Source organism: Trichosurus vulpecula, chromosome X, assembly GCF_011100635.1.
Source record: "Trichosurus vulpecula isolate mTriVul1 chromosome X, mTriVul1.pri, whole genome shotgun sequence".
Lineage (NCBI taxonomy): Eukaryota > Metazoa > Chordata > Mammalia > Diprotodontia > Phalangeridae > Trichosurus > Trichosurus vulpecula.
In genome coordinates, this window is record NC_050582.1 from 13819480 (window position 1) to 13835335 (window position 15856).

A 15856-nucleotide genomic window follows, 5' to 3' on the forward strand; every position below is an offset into this window, starting at 1 on the left:
CTCAGAATTTAACCTTCAGGTGATAGCTAGTACAGGTTGTAGGGGGAGGGTCAGAGGGGGTGCTACATATAGAAGGGGTTGGATAAGAATTACAGTAATTTAGAAGGCCTGAATAGGTTGTGATTTACATCAGAGTATCAGTGTATCTGTTTGAGAGTGCTAGACTAATGGGTATTGATGGGATTTTAATATTACTTTTGGACAAGAACATTAGTCAAGTGTAGAAATAGGGTTCCCTCCATTCGTTAGAAATTAAAAAAAAATTCTAACCAAACATCATCCTTTTTTATTTCTTTGTTCCTAAGTTCATAAAATTTAAACTAGACTATATTCTAAGTGTTTCAATGTTACACAGTCCTGATTAGTGCTTTATTGTTTTCTGATTTTTTTTGTTTTCTATATAAAGAATTAAGTATTAGCAGACCATGCATTCAGGGGGCTTGTTATAGTGCAGAAAATATTTTCAGGATGAGATTTAGAGGAGATTCAATGTACATATTATACTTAAGTGGTGGCATGAAGGGGAAATTAACTTAGATTTTTTAAATGACATTTCCTAAGTTTACTAGAACAATTACTCAGTTTAAAAGATAGTGGGTTAGTGTTAGGGGCTGAGTTAGAGCCGAGCCAGAGCCGAGCCCTGCCCTCCTCGGACCTCAATGCCCAGGGGCCTGCTGAGATAAACTCAGGGCTCTGAGATATGGGTGGAGCCAGGAGGAGGGATCTTGCCTTTGTTGCCTCCCTAGCAATTCCAGGTCTTTGCCCTGACCTGATTGAGCACATGGAACTTCCAGCTCTCTGTCTGGGCTTGCCAGAGCACATGGAACTTCCGGTTCTTTGCCTGGACTGCCTGACCACAGGGAGCTTCGGGTTAGCACGGGAAGAGAAGGGGAGGAGAGTAGGCAGAGTTGGGGCAGTCCTAGTACCCAGGTGTCTTGATTTTACCTGTTCTTTCACCTACGTAACCAAAGAATGCACCTATGTCACTAAAGATATAAAAATGCTGCTTGCTGAAACAATAAATGGAGTCATTCAGCATCTTCAGCTCCCGCCCCATACGTTGTCCGCGAGATCAGGCCCTTTGCTAGGCAAAGGCCTGGGTGTGGGGGGCTAACAAGAGACCCCCACGAGTTGGTTGCGAGGCCGGGGACTCGCAACAGGTTAGTGTCAAAGCTGACCAGTGTTATTTAATGTGATAAAATGTAAATTTTCAAAATTATGTAAGTGTAGGTCAAGTCATCGGTTAGGTAGAGGACTAACCCAAAGGGGAAAAAGATGTGGGAAGCTTGTTTGCACAAAATCGTTAAAGAATATTTCATTGATTAAAGTAAAATCTTTCAGTTTGACTTGAAAAACAACCAACCAAAGATATGAGATTTTTATTTTATGGAATGCCTTTATTAATATTCATATTAATCACAGGACATCATGCTATACAGAACCTGAAATAGAACTACTACTACAGAGTTACTTCGCGACTTTACACTGCTAGGCTAGGCCATGCAGTATCCATCTCAGTTACTTCCAAAGTGTGGTTAGAGCTGTTTCAGTACACACACTGTTCGCTTTCAGATCCTGTAAGATATCACAAAGAATTTGCCCAAAATACAAACATAAATATATATTTTAAGTTTTCCAAATATCATACTTATGTATTACGTAATTCACACACACAACATTTTTGTAAGTTACTATGTAAAGTCTTTGCCTTCAAATAGTTGTTTGTTTTAACATCTATTTTTGCACACACATACTTAGCACCAGCCTCTTTGATGCTGTTTGTGCTGGTAAATTTTGGTTGTCAGATTTTGTTTTAATATTATACTTACTATGAATCAATTGATGGTTAGTATTCAAAAACTATTGTAAATGAGAAACCCTTTTTGAAACTGTCATACCAAATTCCTCTGATATGTTCATAGGCACATAATGTAATTAACATTCCTGCCCAGGTTTTGTACGGCTCTTTGCTTCCATGTTTTCTGGACCACTTGTGCTAGCTTGAAATAGAAATTCATTTTTTTCCTAAAAAGAATTAGTGATAGGCCTAGAAATAGCCTAATGAAAATTTTAAAATCATTTTTCTTATGCAAGAAAAGAGTAAAAAAAAATTAAGTTGCAGAATGACATCTTGAAAGTATGAGTCAGGTTAAACTTGAGTACATTTTTTTAAAAATTCGGAACAGTATGGTATATGTGGCTAAATATACATGTATATATCCTTAACTTAAAAAAAAAAAAACAACTTAGGTTAAAATCTGTGTAAGTTGAAACCAATCAATTTCTTCAAAAGTAAGGCAGGATAGATTTCCTTTATAAGAATAATTTAGAAATGCAAATTGGTGGATTTTGCATGTCTCTTTTACCATTTTAAATATAGTGTGATAAATGTTTGTCTACGAAGGCAAGGTTTTCTCTTTGAATTGTTACCATTATACACAATAACAAAGTTAATCACTGAGTTACCATTATAACATAGATAGAATTATTTTTGGCTCCATAAATTCACAAAGTAAACTGTCAAGTAACTAAATAAGACTACACAAAAATGTACACTTTGTGCACTGACTAAATTGCTTCTAGATCTTAGATAATAGTTATATATCATATAGAAGTCTACTGGTATTAGTTCTTAAGACACTGACACAGCATTTGCTGAAATTGCAAAAAAAAAAGTTTAAAGAATGTATACATTCTTGGTATAAGATGTCTAGTGGATAGGCACAGTCTTACAAATGCTCCCTATTTGCTGTGTATTATTGTAGGAATAAAATATATAATCACCATGTAATTAGATTTATTTCAGATGGATGTTAAACATCAGGAATAACTTATTCTCAAAAGACCTATCATGCATGGTTTTCTTTTTGGTGGGTCAATTTACAGATAACATTTAAAGATATATCAGTATTTGAGGTTTTTTTTTAAAAGAAATAGTTATCCCCTCCTCTCCCCCCTATGTGGGAACCATTTTATTTATTGGTAAAGTGAGTACCAGGGTTAAATTATTCTTACATTGGTAAATTCCCATGGATGGTCCTCCTAATCTGTGCCTCTATTTGTTTCAAGAAATAATTGATGGCATGTTATAAAGTTTTCACTGGGAATGAAGTCCTGAAATGTATAAGTCAAAAATGCCTGATTGAATAGAAAACTTGTCCAAGAAGGCACTGGATAGAATACCTGAACTCACATATCTGCCTTTGGTCAAAGCTGGTCTGATTCTAGCTTCAACATAACCAGTTTCAATAGCAAGGCTGGGGGGCCTAGTTACTGACAAATACTAAATAATCTAGATAGGCAGTGAGAACTAGGGTACGGGGGGGCCAGTTCTGCAGTCAGGAGAACTCGGGGGTCAAGTCCTGCAACTGACTCGTACTGGCTATGACTCTGGGCAAATTAGCTTCTCAGTGCTCCAGACAACTGCAAATCTATTAAAGATGAGTCGTGGATCTGCATTAGGGAGTTAGCCCACTGATGAAATCACAGAGCAAACCTCTCTAAAACAAACAAAAATGAACCCTTTCTCTAACCCCTAAATCCATTAATAGGATCTGAGAGCTGTCAGTGGCCTTCAGAGTTCATGTAGCCCATCCCTATACCTCTAGAAGGGTGAGTATCCAAATATTTAAAGCTTCAGGAATGGAGATTAAATAGCTTCCCTTGATTACACATGAAATAACTCTACTTGTCAGGTTTTCATATATATACATATATATGCATATATACATATACATATGTATGCATATATATGACACATGCCTTCTGCTTAAGTTAGGGATGACTTCCTTTTATTCTATTCTTTGTTGATGTGGGGCAATTATCCATATCTCTGGGTTATTTTATAATTGTTTTTTATTCCTGATTCTTTTTCACTGTTCTGTTAGGTCCTGTTTTTTCCATCATTTTGATTATTTTCATGGCTCTCTGAGTGCTAAGTTCTCACCATCCCTTAAAAATCATGATACCCCAAGTTAAATTTGTGCCTCTGGCTAACAGATGCAATTTATTATATTTTTTAAGCTTAGAAGGGAAAGTACTTGTCATGACGGGGTGATTGAAAATTTGGCAGTATCTATCCATGACAGAGAACAGGTATTGGTCATTTGGTTATTTGCAGCCATCCTTAGGACATATTAAAGACATGCATAATAGTGCCAGTATTCTAGCTCATGTTCTTAGCTTATTTACTCTCTGAATAATTTTTGTCAAACACTGGGCATTTTGAGATAAAAAGATTTGGAAATGCCATGGGAATTTTGTAGTTCTAGATTTGTATTCTATTGGTTTTTACAACTGTGCATGACATATAGTCATGATATATGCATGATAGGATTTGAATAAGCTTCCAAACATTTAGCCCAAACTCAGAAACTCCTGGGAAATAACTGTTTTGTTTGCTCTATCTTTTGTTCATTAGGGAAATAGATGTTAATAGCTATAGGTAGCTGTAGTCTCTTTCTCTCTCAGTCTAATAGGCCATTCCATTGTATCTACAGAATGTCAAGTTACAGCCACTGTGTGTCAGTCTCCAAAGGTTTCACATTGCTTTTTCAGGATTCGCATGGGACTGGAAACCAGTGTACCACAAATCTCTCTAAATAGTACTGAAAAATATAAAGAAAGAAAAAAAACACCTGCCATCTGCTATTTTGCAGCTTTGTTAATTAAGTTCTGAGTTTAAAAGTGAAGCACTTCTACAAACTAAAATCACAAATGATTTCAATAGGCTGAAATCAATGAAATTAAATATACAGTTACAAAGCTACTTATACCTGCTGGGCACATAGAGAGACGATGTCTCAACATCCAGTGAAATCCTCACCAATTGGAACATTTGTAGTTTTTTTTTTTGGTTTTTTTTTTTCCAGAAGCTTATACTACAACATTTTACACACACATTTTACTCATAAATTATAAATTTAAGTTACACATTATGGAGCCTATATCTAATTTTATCCACAAGAAAGTTACGCTTTTTTTGTTGTTTTTTTTTTTTGGTTTGTTTCTTTGCTTATTTCTTTCTTTGTTTCTTGTGTTTGGGGGTATTTTTCTTCCCCTAAAACACAGATTGTCTCTTGGTATAGTAACATTGAAACTAGACAAGTTACCCGGGTTTTGCTATGAGAAATCAATTTTGGGTGGAGTTTTTGTGACTTGGTGAAATGTACACATAGAAGATAATGATTGGCTAAAGAGGAAAAAAAAAACAAAACGACAGACAACGGAAGGAAATAATTTCCTTAGGAACACAAGTGTATTCCTTTTTGTCACAGAAGGATATCTTTTGATACCTGTCTGGGATTTCTTGGTTTTCCTTTTATGGTGAAGCAAGTGTTTTGTATCCACCATAAGAAGCAGTCAGCAACTCCTAATCTCCTCCAGCACATCACTTAGAAATTCTGTACAAGAATATATTTGATGTATATTTATAATTAGATCTCTCCAACGTTTGCTTCCTGCTTTTCATCTACATAATGTCAGTTATTTTCTTCGGTAAGTTGAGCTAGGATGACAAAAATCCCTTAGTCTAATGGGCTTAATGTGTGGTTATCTATAGTTATATTGAAAATCTTTCCATAAGTGCCTATAGTGCTGTAAAATTAACATTTAAATCACCAGCATATTCTCTAGGCGACAGTAGTTTACAGCCACAGCCCTGAATCAGCCACCAGATCTATTCGGTTTCCTTGTGTTTTAAGTCCTCTTGCGTTCAATTTCCAGGGACATTAACTAATATGAACTTTGGAAAGAAAAGACCTGATTAGTAATGGAAGAATGGCTAAACAATGACAGATGCAATGAGTCTTGATATAGCTTACATTAAACTAGGAAAGTAAATCTGAAAAGACAAAAAGTTCCCCTGGAAATCCAGTAGCCTCTTTTGGCACAGTGCAGTGCATTTTAAAGTCAAGTATCCAACAAGCAGTGGTGCATTAAGGGCAAACAGAGTCTTTGTGGCATCATTTATGTTGATTTTGAACAGCATGTGGATAAGTTGGTATAATTTACATGAAAGGCAGGAATTTGGATAAAATGTTCAGATGCCTTCAGAAATGGCAGAAACCACATAGTTTTCATCTGTCACAACAGCCCTTTTTCTACTGTAGAATATTATTTCTTGATTTTTGTTTCTCCATATTTGATATGAACTTCAGTCAAAGTTTTCTTAGGGCGAAATTAGGGATCTAGCTCTAGCTCTTGAAATTGAGTCCAGTTTTAGTTTCTATTTACATATATATATACACAAGTGGAACAGTTTTTAATATGCATGTAGTCCAGTTGTTTTGATTATATACAGTCACTACTGATGTCTGGAACAGTTGACTTAGGTGATGGGCCTTACATGGGATCCTCTTCAATATTGGGAGAGCCCCGTGAAGATTGGCCGGGAGTGAAGGTCGTCATGGGAATGACTTTGATTGATTCATCATGTTGAGCTGTGCAAAACAGGGCTCTGGGACTGCATCTTCGTCCCTGATTAGAGTCATCCTGTGTAACAACTCCTCCTTGAGCACCCCTTGCTTCAGCCGTAGCACCATGCCCCACTTCTTGGCTCTGTGCCTGGGGGGGACTGGTGGAAATAGCAGCAGCCTGGGGCTCAGGAGGATTGTGGCACATCGCTGTGGTCGTGATCAGATGTGGAGCAGGAGAACTGTAGCGGGTTACAGCAGGCTCCGGAGAGCGAGGTGGCCGATACTGGGGCACCGCAGCAGGCATCCAGCAAGAGTCGGAATGGCCAAGGATAAAGCATTCTTGGGTACAGTTGTCAGAGGCTTCTTCAAGGGTTGGCTGGACAGTTATTTCTGCAGCTGGAAAAAAAAGAAAGAAGCCCGTGTCATGATATACACTTAGAAGAAAATCTACTGAAGAGAATATTGTTGAGTTTTTAAAAAAGTATAGTTACAGGCAAATATAACTAGTATAAAACCAATCATCGATTCCTAACATCTTTGCAAATCAGATACCTCAATCTGACCCCCAAGAGTGTTATAGGGAATGTTCACTTTTTTTTGGAGGGGGGAAGGCAAGGCAGTTGGAGTTAAGTGTCAAGTGTCTGAGTCCGCATTTGACTCCAGGGCAGAAGAGAATATTCACTTGAAAAAATTAAAATGTGTTACAATTAAGGTTACTTTAAGAATGCTTTGCAAATTTTGCTGCACAACCTGAAATAGCAGGATGAAATCTGGGAGCCTTTTGGAAACAAGGGGCATTGAATGATATACAGAAATACAAAGCGAGTCAAGGGAACAAGGAGTCAGTTACTTATGTAATTCTGGTCGTCCCCCCCCCCACCCAGTTCATCCAGATAACTGAAGAGAGAGTAGTTTCCTTTCATTTGAATTATCTAAATGACTTATAATACCATATGCCATTAGATTATATACTCCATTAGATTACAAACTCCTTGAGGCAGGGACTATCTTTTTGCCTCTTTTTGTATCCCTAGCACTTAGCAAAGTACCTGGCACATAGTAGGAGCTTAATAAATGTTTATTGATTGATACGCAAAATGAAGCTGAAAGTTGAGGCAAATCATGTACAAACCATGTTCTCATTTAAAAAAAAACACACACACACCATTTCCCCATTCTCTACATTTAGGGGGAGATTTCATTTTTTGTTGATACTTTTATTTTAAAATCTGCCAGTGACATGTAATGCTAACAACTCATATAGTAATTTAAGTTTCTTAAAATGCTGTATAAATGCCTATTGTGAAGAATAGGGTACTAGGAATGCAGTGTGTGGAATTATAGAGACAATAGAAAGCATAGTTCCTGCCTTTTAGGAACTTATAATCTAATGGGCAGAGAAGAAAAACAAATGAAAAGATATGAGAGAATATCTGAGGCAGTTGGGGTTAACCCGGGGATGCTTCATGGAGATGAAGACTGTTGGACTTTTTCCAATGTGAAATTTTCTTTCATATGTTAATGCATCTTATAAATATATTTCTCAACAATGTTCTAAATAACTATGCCCCCATTCTCATGAGTGTTTGTGCTGAAATTACATGGTAGAGGGTAAATGTGGAAACATCAAAAACCTTAGGGAATGTTTTAGGAATTTTTAAAAATCAAATGGGTAGTTATGAATAAATTAAATTAATTTAGAAAGATAGTCTGTTAGATTCTAAGATTTGCTTCAATGTTTCAAGAATGAACTCTGGCTATGATTAATTTAAAAAATAATTGATTTCTTGAAATCATGACAAAACAGAGGTTAGTAACAATAAATGATAGACCTAAGACATTCAACCTTGATAAGTATATAAATTTTTGAATACTAAAGAGTAAATCAGTTTCCAAATCCTTTGTGTTGAAACTTAGATTATATTATTCTACAACTGAATGCAATGATCAAAACATAATGATGCTACCGCTCTCCCTTACAAGGATCCACTCACTATGTGATATGCCTGGCTAATACAGAGTGAACAACTTTGGAACATTAGTTACAGATTAACATTCAAAGAAGTGAATAATAAAATATTTGAAAACACTGAACAGATGAGTAAGGGACCAAAAGCACATTTTGATTTCAGTGATCCAAGGGAATGAGAAAACGGTCATTTAGAAAAGCCACAGACAACAACGTTGTAACTTTGAGCAACTTATTCTCTAACTTAATAAGCTATATCTTTATAAAGATCAAGATATTTACATATTTCCAAACTGGAAATAACATATAGCTACATTGGTGAACTGGCTCTTGTTTTGGCCCAAAATAATTTTACAATTGACAGAAAAGAAAAACATCAAATATCTTTTAAAAAATCTTAAGCAGAGTTGATGTATGTATGAATATACCTACATACATATGTATGAATATACCTACATACATATGTATGTATACATATACATGCATGCAAATGCAAACTCAAGTGGTGAAGAATGTCACCAAGTGGTACATGATTTCAGGAGCTGATACAGTTAGACCAATTACCAGCAATTAGCAGTCTGAGGGTATGATAAGCTATTCTCTAAGGTAAATCAAGCTTGGGATTAGAAAGCATGTTTTCTAAAGAAGCAGTAGTGTAGTAAATATAGTTCAGAAAGTGGAGTGAGGAAGACCTCAGTGGGTGTTATCCCCTCTGACATTGAGTAGTTGTGTGGCCACAGGCAACTCACTTTTCTAAGCCTCAGTTTCCTGATTTATAAAAATGGGGATGATGATGATGATAATACCTGTAGCATAGAGTTGTGAGGCTCAGAAAAGATACTATATGTAAATTGCTAATCAAACATCAAACTGCTATGTATAAATGTCAGTTGTTGCTGACATTTTGTAGAGAAGCTACTCTAGGAATCTAAATCATTTACTTGATATAGTGTGGAGGCAGGTTAAAATAGATTCATTTGTGGTTCTTGAGAGGGCTATTTCTTTTGGGTAAGAACTGATTCTGATGTGGTGTAGCAGAGTGGAATAGACACTGGGCCTGGAGAAGGGAAAACCTAGTTTTGAATTCTACTTCAGACATTAGCAAGTGCCTTATTCTCTCTGGTACTCAATTTCCCCACCTGTTAAATATAAGGGTTGGGGTCTGAATCTATGATTCAAGGTGATAAGAAATGTGAATATATTTCTAAAACATGCCTAAATCACTGGTTGTGTGTGGCCTTAGAGAGGCAATGTGGTGTACTCACTGGGTTGCTGGACTTGGAGTTAAGAAGACTTGTTTCAAACCCCACCTTTTATGCTTACTATATGATCTTGGACAAGCTGCTTAACTTTTCTCAGACTTAGTTTCCTCATCTGTAATATTAATAGCACCTATCTCACAGTATTGTTATGGGGATCCAATTAAATAATGTGCAAAAAGCTTTGTGCAAACCCTATACCATGTGGTCAGTTGTTAAGACAATTTTTCTGAAACAGATTTCAGAAGGATTGAATGGCATTCCTGTTCCTCATATCCAATAATTCATAATTACTTGATAGGTGTTTTTGCTAGTCATACTCAGCAATATTCATGGCAGTAGTCTGAGTTTTATGGTTAAATTTAGATAAATTATCAGTTTACATGCATTCTTTAAATTTTCAGAAAGAACTCCATTTTTGTTTCTTTTTACTGAAAGTTGTTAACAATTCATATCTCTGTTGCTACTAAAAAAAATGGAGAGAGGGGTTTAAGAAGTTAGAGTAAGCCCAGATGTTTCTTGACTTTCCTGAATTCTGAGGATTTTAAAAAATCCATTTCTTTTTTAAAACAAAATTGGACTCCAAAAAATTCCGACTCTAATGCCTGATCATGGCAGAAAGGTAATCCTGGCTTCTTGAAAGGGATGGCAGTGCTTTGGAAGTCAAGCCCAGTGATCAGCACCATTCAGCACGCCACTTAGCGATGAACTCCTTTGGCAGGAAATTCTTGAAACATAGAAAAAATAAGTGACCCTCAATGCAGTGTTTTAGATGAACAGTTCTGCAGTGATGGGGGCAGAGAGGGCTAAGCTATGCAGATTTGGGGCTATCTATAAACATGAGTTTAGCTATCATTGAGACACTTCTCTATTGACCAATGAGTACCCACACCACCAGAGGAATTGAATCATCATAATAATGACATTTTCAGTATAAATGAAACCAAAAGACAAAAAAAGTTGCAGCTAAATTGAAGTATGGCTCATATGCTGTCCTTAAAAAAACTCTGAAGGATGTGGCAGTGTTGGTTTTATTGTGCATCTAAAGGCAACAAGGAACATTGTTTCATGGGACACTTCATCATTTTGTTTTGCAGAGTTCTTAAAAAGCCTTTACAAAAAAGACCACCATGAAGATAACTTCATCTTGAGGGATCTTAGCCACAGGAAGTTACTGTGGGAATAATGTCCAAACTAGCTGTCTGTGTACAAAAAGACCAGACATCCAAGTCAACAAGCATTCATTAAGTGCTTATTATGTGCTAAGCACTAGGCATACCAAAAAGACAAAAACACAGTCCTTGCCCTCAAAGAGTTAATATTTCCAACAGAGAAGACAACCTACAAATAACTAGGTATGTGCAAGATATAGATGGAATAGTTGGAAGGCAATCTCGGATGGAAGGCATTAGCAGTAGTAGTGGTAGTGGAAGGTGGGACCTGCAAAGGCGTCCTGCAAGAAGGGAGGATTTGAGGTGAGTCTTGAAGAAAGCCAGGTAGGCCAGGGGGGAAAGAATTTCCAGATGTCAAGGACAGGAGGCACAGTTAGGAGATGAAGTGTGTTCAAGGAACAGCAAGCAAGGATACCAGTGTCACTGGGCTGTGGATTATGTGGAGGGGAGTAAAGCATAAGAAGCCTGGAAAAATAGGAAGGAGACTTCAAATGACAAATGGAACCTTTTAAATTTGATCCTAGAATAGGGAGCAAGTAGATTTTGAGTAGGGGAAGTAACATGGTCCAACCTGAGCTTTCGAAAAATCACTGTGGAAACCAAATGGAGGATTGACTGGAGTAGGGAGAGACTTGAGGCAGGGAGACCAACTAGTTGGCTGCTGCAATAGTCCAGCATGAGGTGATTAGGGTCTCAACTAGAGGAGTGGCTTTGTGAGTAGAGAGAAAGCAATGCATATGGCAGATGTTCGTGAAGACAGAAAAGACAAGACTTGGCAACATATAGGATTTGTGGAGTGAGTGAGAGGTTCAGGGATGACCTTGAGGTTTCCAGCCTCAGTAACTGGGAAGATGGTGGTGCTCTTGATATAAATATGGAAATTTCAAAGAGGGAAGCATTTTAGGGGGGGAAATTAGGAGTTCTTTTTTGGACTTGCTGAGTTTGAGATTCCTACAGGATATCCAGCATGAGATGGTCAGTAGGTCTTTGGTGATGAGATGAGATTGTAGAGATCTCCCTTTATACAGGACCCAGACCAGAGCCTTGGGGGATACCTGTTGTTTGTGGGTGTAACCTGGAGGAAGAACCAGCAAAGGAGACTGAGAAGCGGTGGTCAGACAGGTAGAAGGAGACTCAGGAGAGAAAAGTATCATGAAAACCTAGAGAGGAGGGTGTCTAAGGGAAGAGCGTGATCAACAGTTTCAAAGGCTGCCAAGAGGTCAAGAAGGTGAGGATAGAGAAAAAGTCAATTTTGCATTTAAGGAATGATGTATATATGGGTTTGGGGTAAGCAATTTCAGTCAAATGATGAGGTCAGAAGGGAAAAAGTTCAGAGAATTTGGATTTGAGTGAAAAGAGAAGTGGAGGCACTGTTTCTAGATGGCTTTCCCAAAGAATTTAGTCCAAAAATGGAAGTTAGATCTAGGCTGATTGCTAGCAGACATGGTAGCATCATGTAGGTGCTTTTTAATTTGAAGAAAGAATAAAAAGGAGAAGAAATGGCCTTCATTTTCAACAGCTCCAACCTGACCTATTTAAACACTTAGTTGATATCCAAAAATGGAAAATGTATTAAGCATATCCTTAGAGAATTATACAACTAGCAAAGAAATTGGGCTGCTCATGTAGTAATGAATGAACTCCTTCATAATATCAGAGTTCATAAAAATGTTATATATAGATATAGATAGATATATCAGCCCGCATTGCCCCTTATACATGGGAATCACTTAATAAATATTATTTAAATTGTCGAATTGCAATGTACACTTATATAATATGTATATATATAAATACATATATAATATTTATAATATCTTTCATATCATTATGTAAACCCCAACAGTAAGATTATTTCACATAGAATATTACTGGAAAAGCATGAGTCTAGTAGCTGAATATTTGATTGTTTAGAAAGGCATTTCTCACCCCTCCACACACAGATTAGGTAACTCATCACCTTTCTAGACACTTTATCTGTAAAAACTCCTCAAATATAATCCTGATGTTGATTTGTCATGTGACTCTCGAACCAGTAATCCATTTATGATGAATAAAGGGCTGTGTATGGGACTTAATAGTAGCCTCTGGTCGACTTCATAGCAAATAAATACCCTGTCAAGAAGAAAGTGATGCATACTCCAACTTTTTCCTGAATTTGAGTTCTGTGATACTTGCAAATTTTAGTACCTTATTGGTTTTGCAATCTCAATAAAGTGGGGATTCCTTCTATCAGTGTAATCTGCAACCCATCCATGCTCTGTCATTCTACGGGATTCATTCCTATCTGTATTGTCCAGGAGATCCTTCACGGAGTGTCTATATAATACACTGGAGAAAATGTTTTTTACGTTTCAAGCTATTCTCTCTCTCCCTCTCCTTTTCTCTCTCTCCTTCTCCTTTTTTTCTTTCTCCCTCTGCCTTTCTCAGTCTCCACTCTCCATTTCTCCTTCTCTCCCTCTCTCTTACTTTCCCCCTCCCCCTTATTTCAGACATAAGCTGCTAGAAACTGCCTCTAGCATAAACTAGAACCTCCTGTTTGGCCTTTTAAAGCCTTTGACAACCTGGCCCAAACTAAATTTTGTACTCTCTTTGATGTATGCTATGTCTAATCAAATTGGCCTTATAGCTCCTCACATATGAAAATCATTTAATAAACATGTATTAAACACTTAGTATGTACCAGGCACTGGTGGTCTCCCAGGCCTCCAAATGTGTTCTGCCCCTTAGAATATCTTACTCATTTCTCAGTCTGCACTAACCAACCCCCCCCTCAAGATATCTCCCACCACTTCTGGTTTTTACTTCTCTGTAGTGTATTGTTTTCCCCCATTAGATGGTAATCTCTTTGAGGGCAAAGACAATCTTTCTTTTTCATATTTGTATCCCCACTGCTTAGCATAATGCCTGGTATATAGTAGGCACTTAATAAATGCTTATTGACTATTGAATGTGTTGCTCAAGTGCCAGGATGACTGGAGGGACTGTGGTACCCTCAACAGAAATGGGGAAGTTTGAATGAGGGACAGATTTAGAAGGCTCAATAATGAGTTATATTTTGGACATACCAATCTTAAGATAAAACATAAACATCCTGGGGAATTTGCCTGTGCAAGAGGTAACCGAGTTAATAGAAGCTAGGAACCAGCCCTGTCATTGGTGTAGGGAACTTCCAGAAGAGGAAAGAGGGAAGCAAAAATAGAGATTTAAAATATTATTTTAGCACAATGAAATAAAAACCATTATTAAGAGTATCATTCAGCTTCTTCTGGCTCAACTTGCACTGAAAGTGAGAACTATTTTGTAGACTATTTGCGAGCTCTATGTTTGCTACTTGCTTTTTTCTATCTCCATGCTGCATTTCTTTCTTTCTTTTTTCATTGTCTCTCTTTGTGTTTTCAGTCTGGAAGCTTCCTAAATAAGAAGCCCCCTTGTGCCCCCTGGCATTTAAATAAGGTTTTGTGTGTGTGCGTTTTCCACCTTTATATTCTTCCCCCTTACCGACAGTATAAAATGATGAGCTTTTAATGAAGCACTTAGTGATTATCACCTAATTACAGAAAAAAAGCCCTTCCATGGTAAAAATTTTAATCTCCTTTGGACAAATTTTTTTTCTCTCATGAAAAATGCGTATACTTGTTATTTAAACATCAAATTGCTCTTGAGAACTATTGGATCATGAGTATTTAAAAACTGCCCTGGTGAAAAACTCAATTTAAGTAACAGACAAATGAATAGGCTGTCTTTTGAAATTCAGAAACCAGAATTAATGGGCCTGATTAGACATGTTTTCCCTATGATTCTCCAACTTCCATCAATTTCCATTACATTCATATACCACAACTTGTTCAGCCATTCCCCAATTGATGGCTATTCCCTCAATTTCCAATTCTTTCCCACCACAAAAAGAGCTGCTGTAGTTTTTTTTTTTTTTTGTAAAATAGGCCCTTTTCCTTTTATCTCTTTGAGATACAGTCCTAGTAGTAGTATTTCTGGGGCTGAGGGTATGCACAGTTTTTATAGCCCTTTGGGCATAGTTCCAAATTGTTATCCAGAATGGTTGGATTAGTTCACAAGTCTACCAGGAGTGCATTAGTCACGCATCTTTTCTTCACCCCTGATCTTTTTGGAAATACCTTTGGGTTATCCCCATTACAAATAATGTTTGCTCTTGGTTTTAGATAGATATTACATATAATTTTAAGAAAGGCTCCATTGATTCCGATGCTTTCTAGTGTTTTTAATAGGAATGGGGATTTGATTTTTGTGAGAAACTTTTTCTGCAACTATTCAGATGATTATGTGATTTTTGCTGTTATTGTTATTGATATGGTAAATTATGTGATTGTTTTCCTAATAGTGAATCAGCCCTGCATTTTGGATATAAATTCCACCTGGTCATAGTGTATGTTCTTTGTCATATATTGCTGTAATTTCCTGGCTAGCATTTTATTTAAAATTTTCACATTGATATTCATTAAGGAAATTGGTTTTCTTTCTCTGTTTCTACTCGCCCTAGTTTAAGTATCAAAACCATATTTGAACCATAAAAGGAATTTGGCAAAACAAACTTGGTTTTTTGTATGTGATGCCAAACAAATTATCATCCTTTTCTTAGCTTACTGTTTTGGTGCCCTACATCAATCAGTCAACATGTATAAAGTTCCTAGTGTCTGTCAGGCACTGTTGCTCAGGATACAAACACAAAGAATGTACCAATGACCCTATGATCTTATCTACACGTGTAAGTATATGCAAAAGAAAGCCAAAGCTGTTCTTTTGAGGAGGCACGCATACCTACCCACACATTCCAAGACACAAAGGTAAGGAAACAGTGGATTCCAGACATGGATGACAGGATGGGAGATGCAGTATCATGGATGAGTAACAGCAGGAAGGACAGGTTAACTGTACTGTAGAGTTTGTGAAAGTGTGTAACTTATAGTGAAGCTAAAGAAAGAAGTTGGAATATACCAGGTTGGGAAAGGCTTTAAGTGCCAAACCAGAGTTTGTATTTTATCCTGGAGGGAAAGAACTCAC

The 15856-nt window shown here is 37.0% G+C and overlaps 1 protein-coding gene across 1 annotated transcript in view; it reads right to left on the minus strand.

Moving 5' to 3' along the window:
• Positions 1–6342: 6342 nt before the first annotated feature.
• The window catches only part of LOC118832709 (protocadherin-11 X-linked-like), a 523359-nt gene continuing 513845 nt past the window's right edge, over positions 6343–15856 (minus strand). The window contains exon 9 of the mRNA XM_036740037.1: positions 6343–6812. Coding sequence (XP_036595932.1) covers positions 6343–6812 — 470 coding nt within the window. The remainder of the gene's footprint in view (positions 6813–15856) is intronic.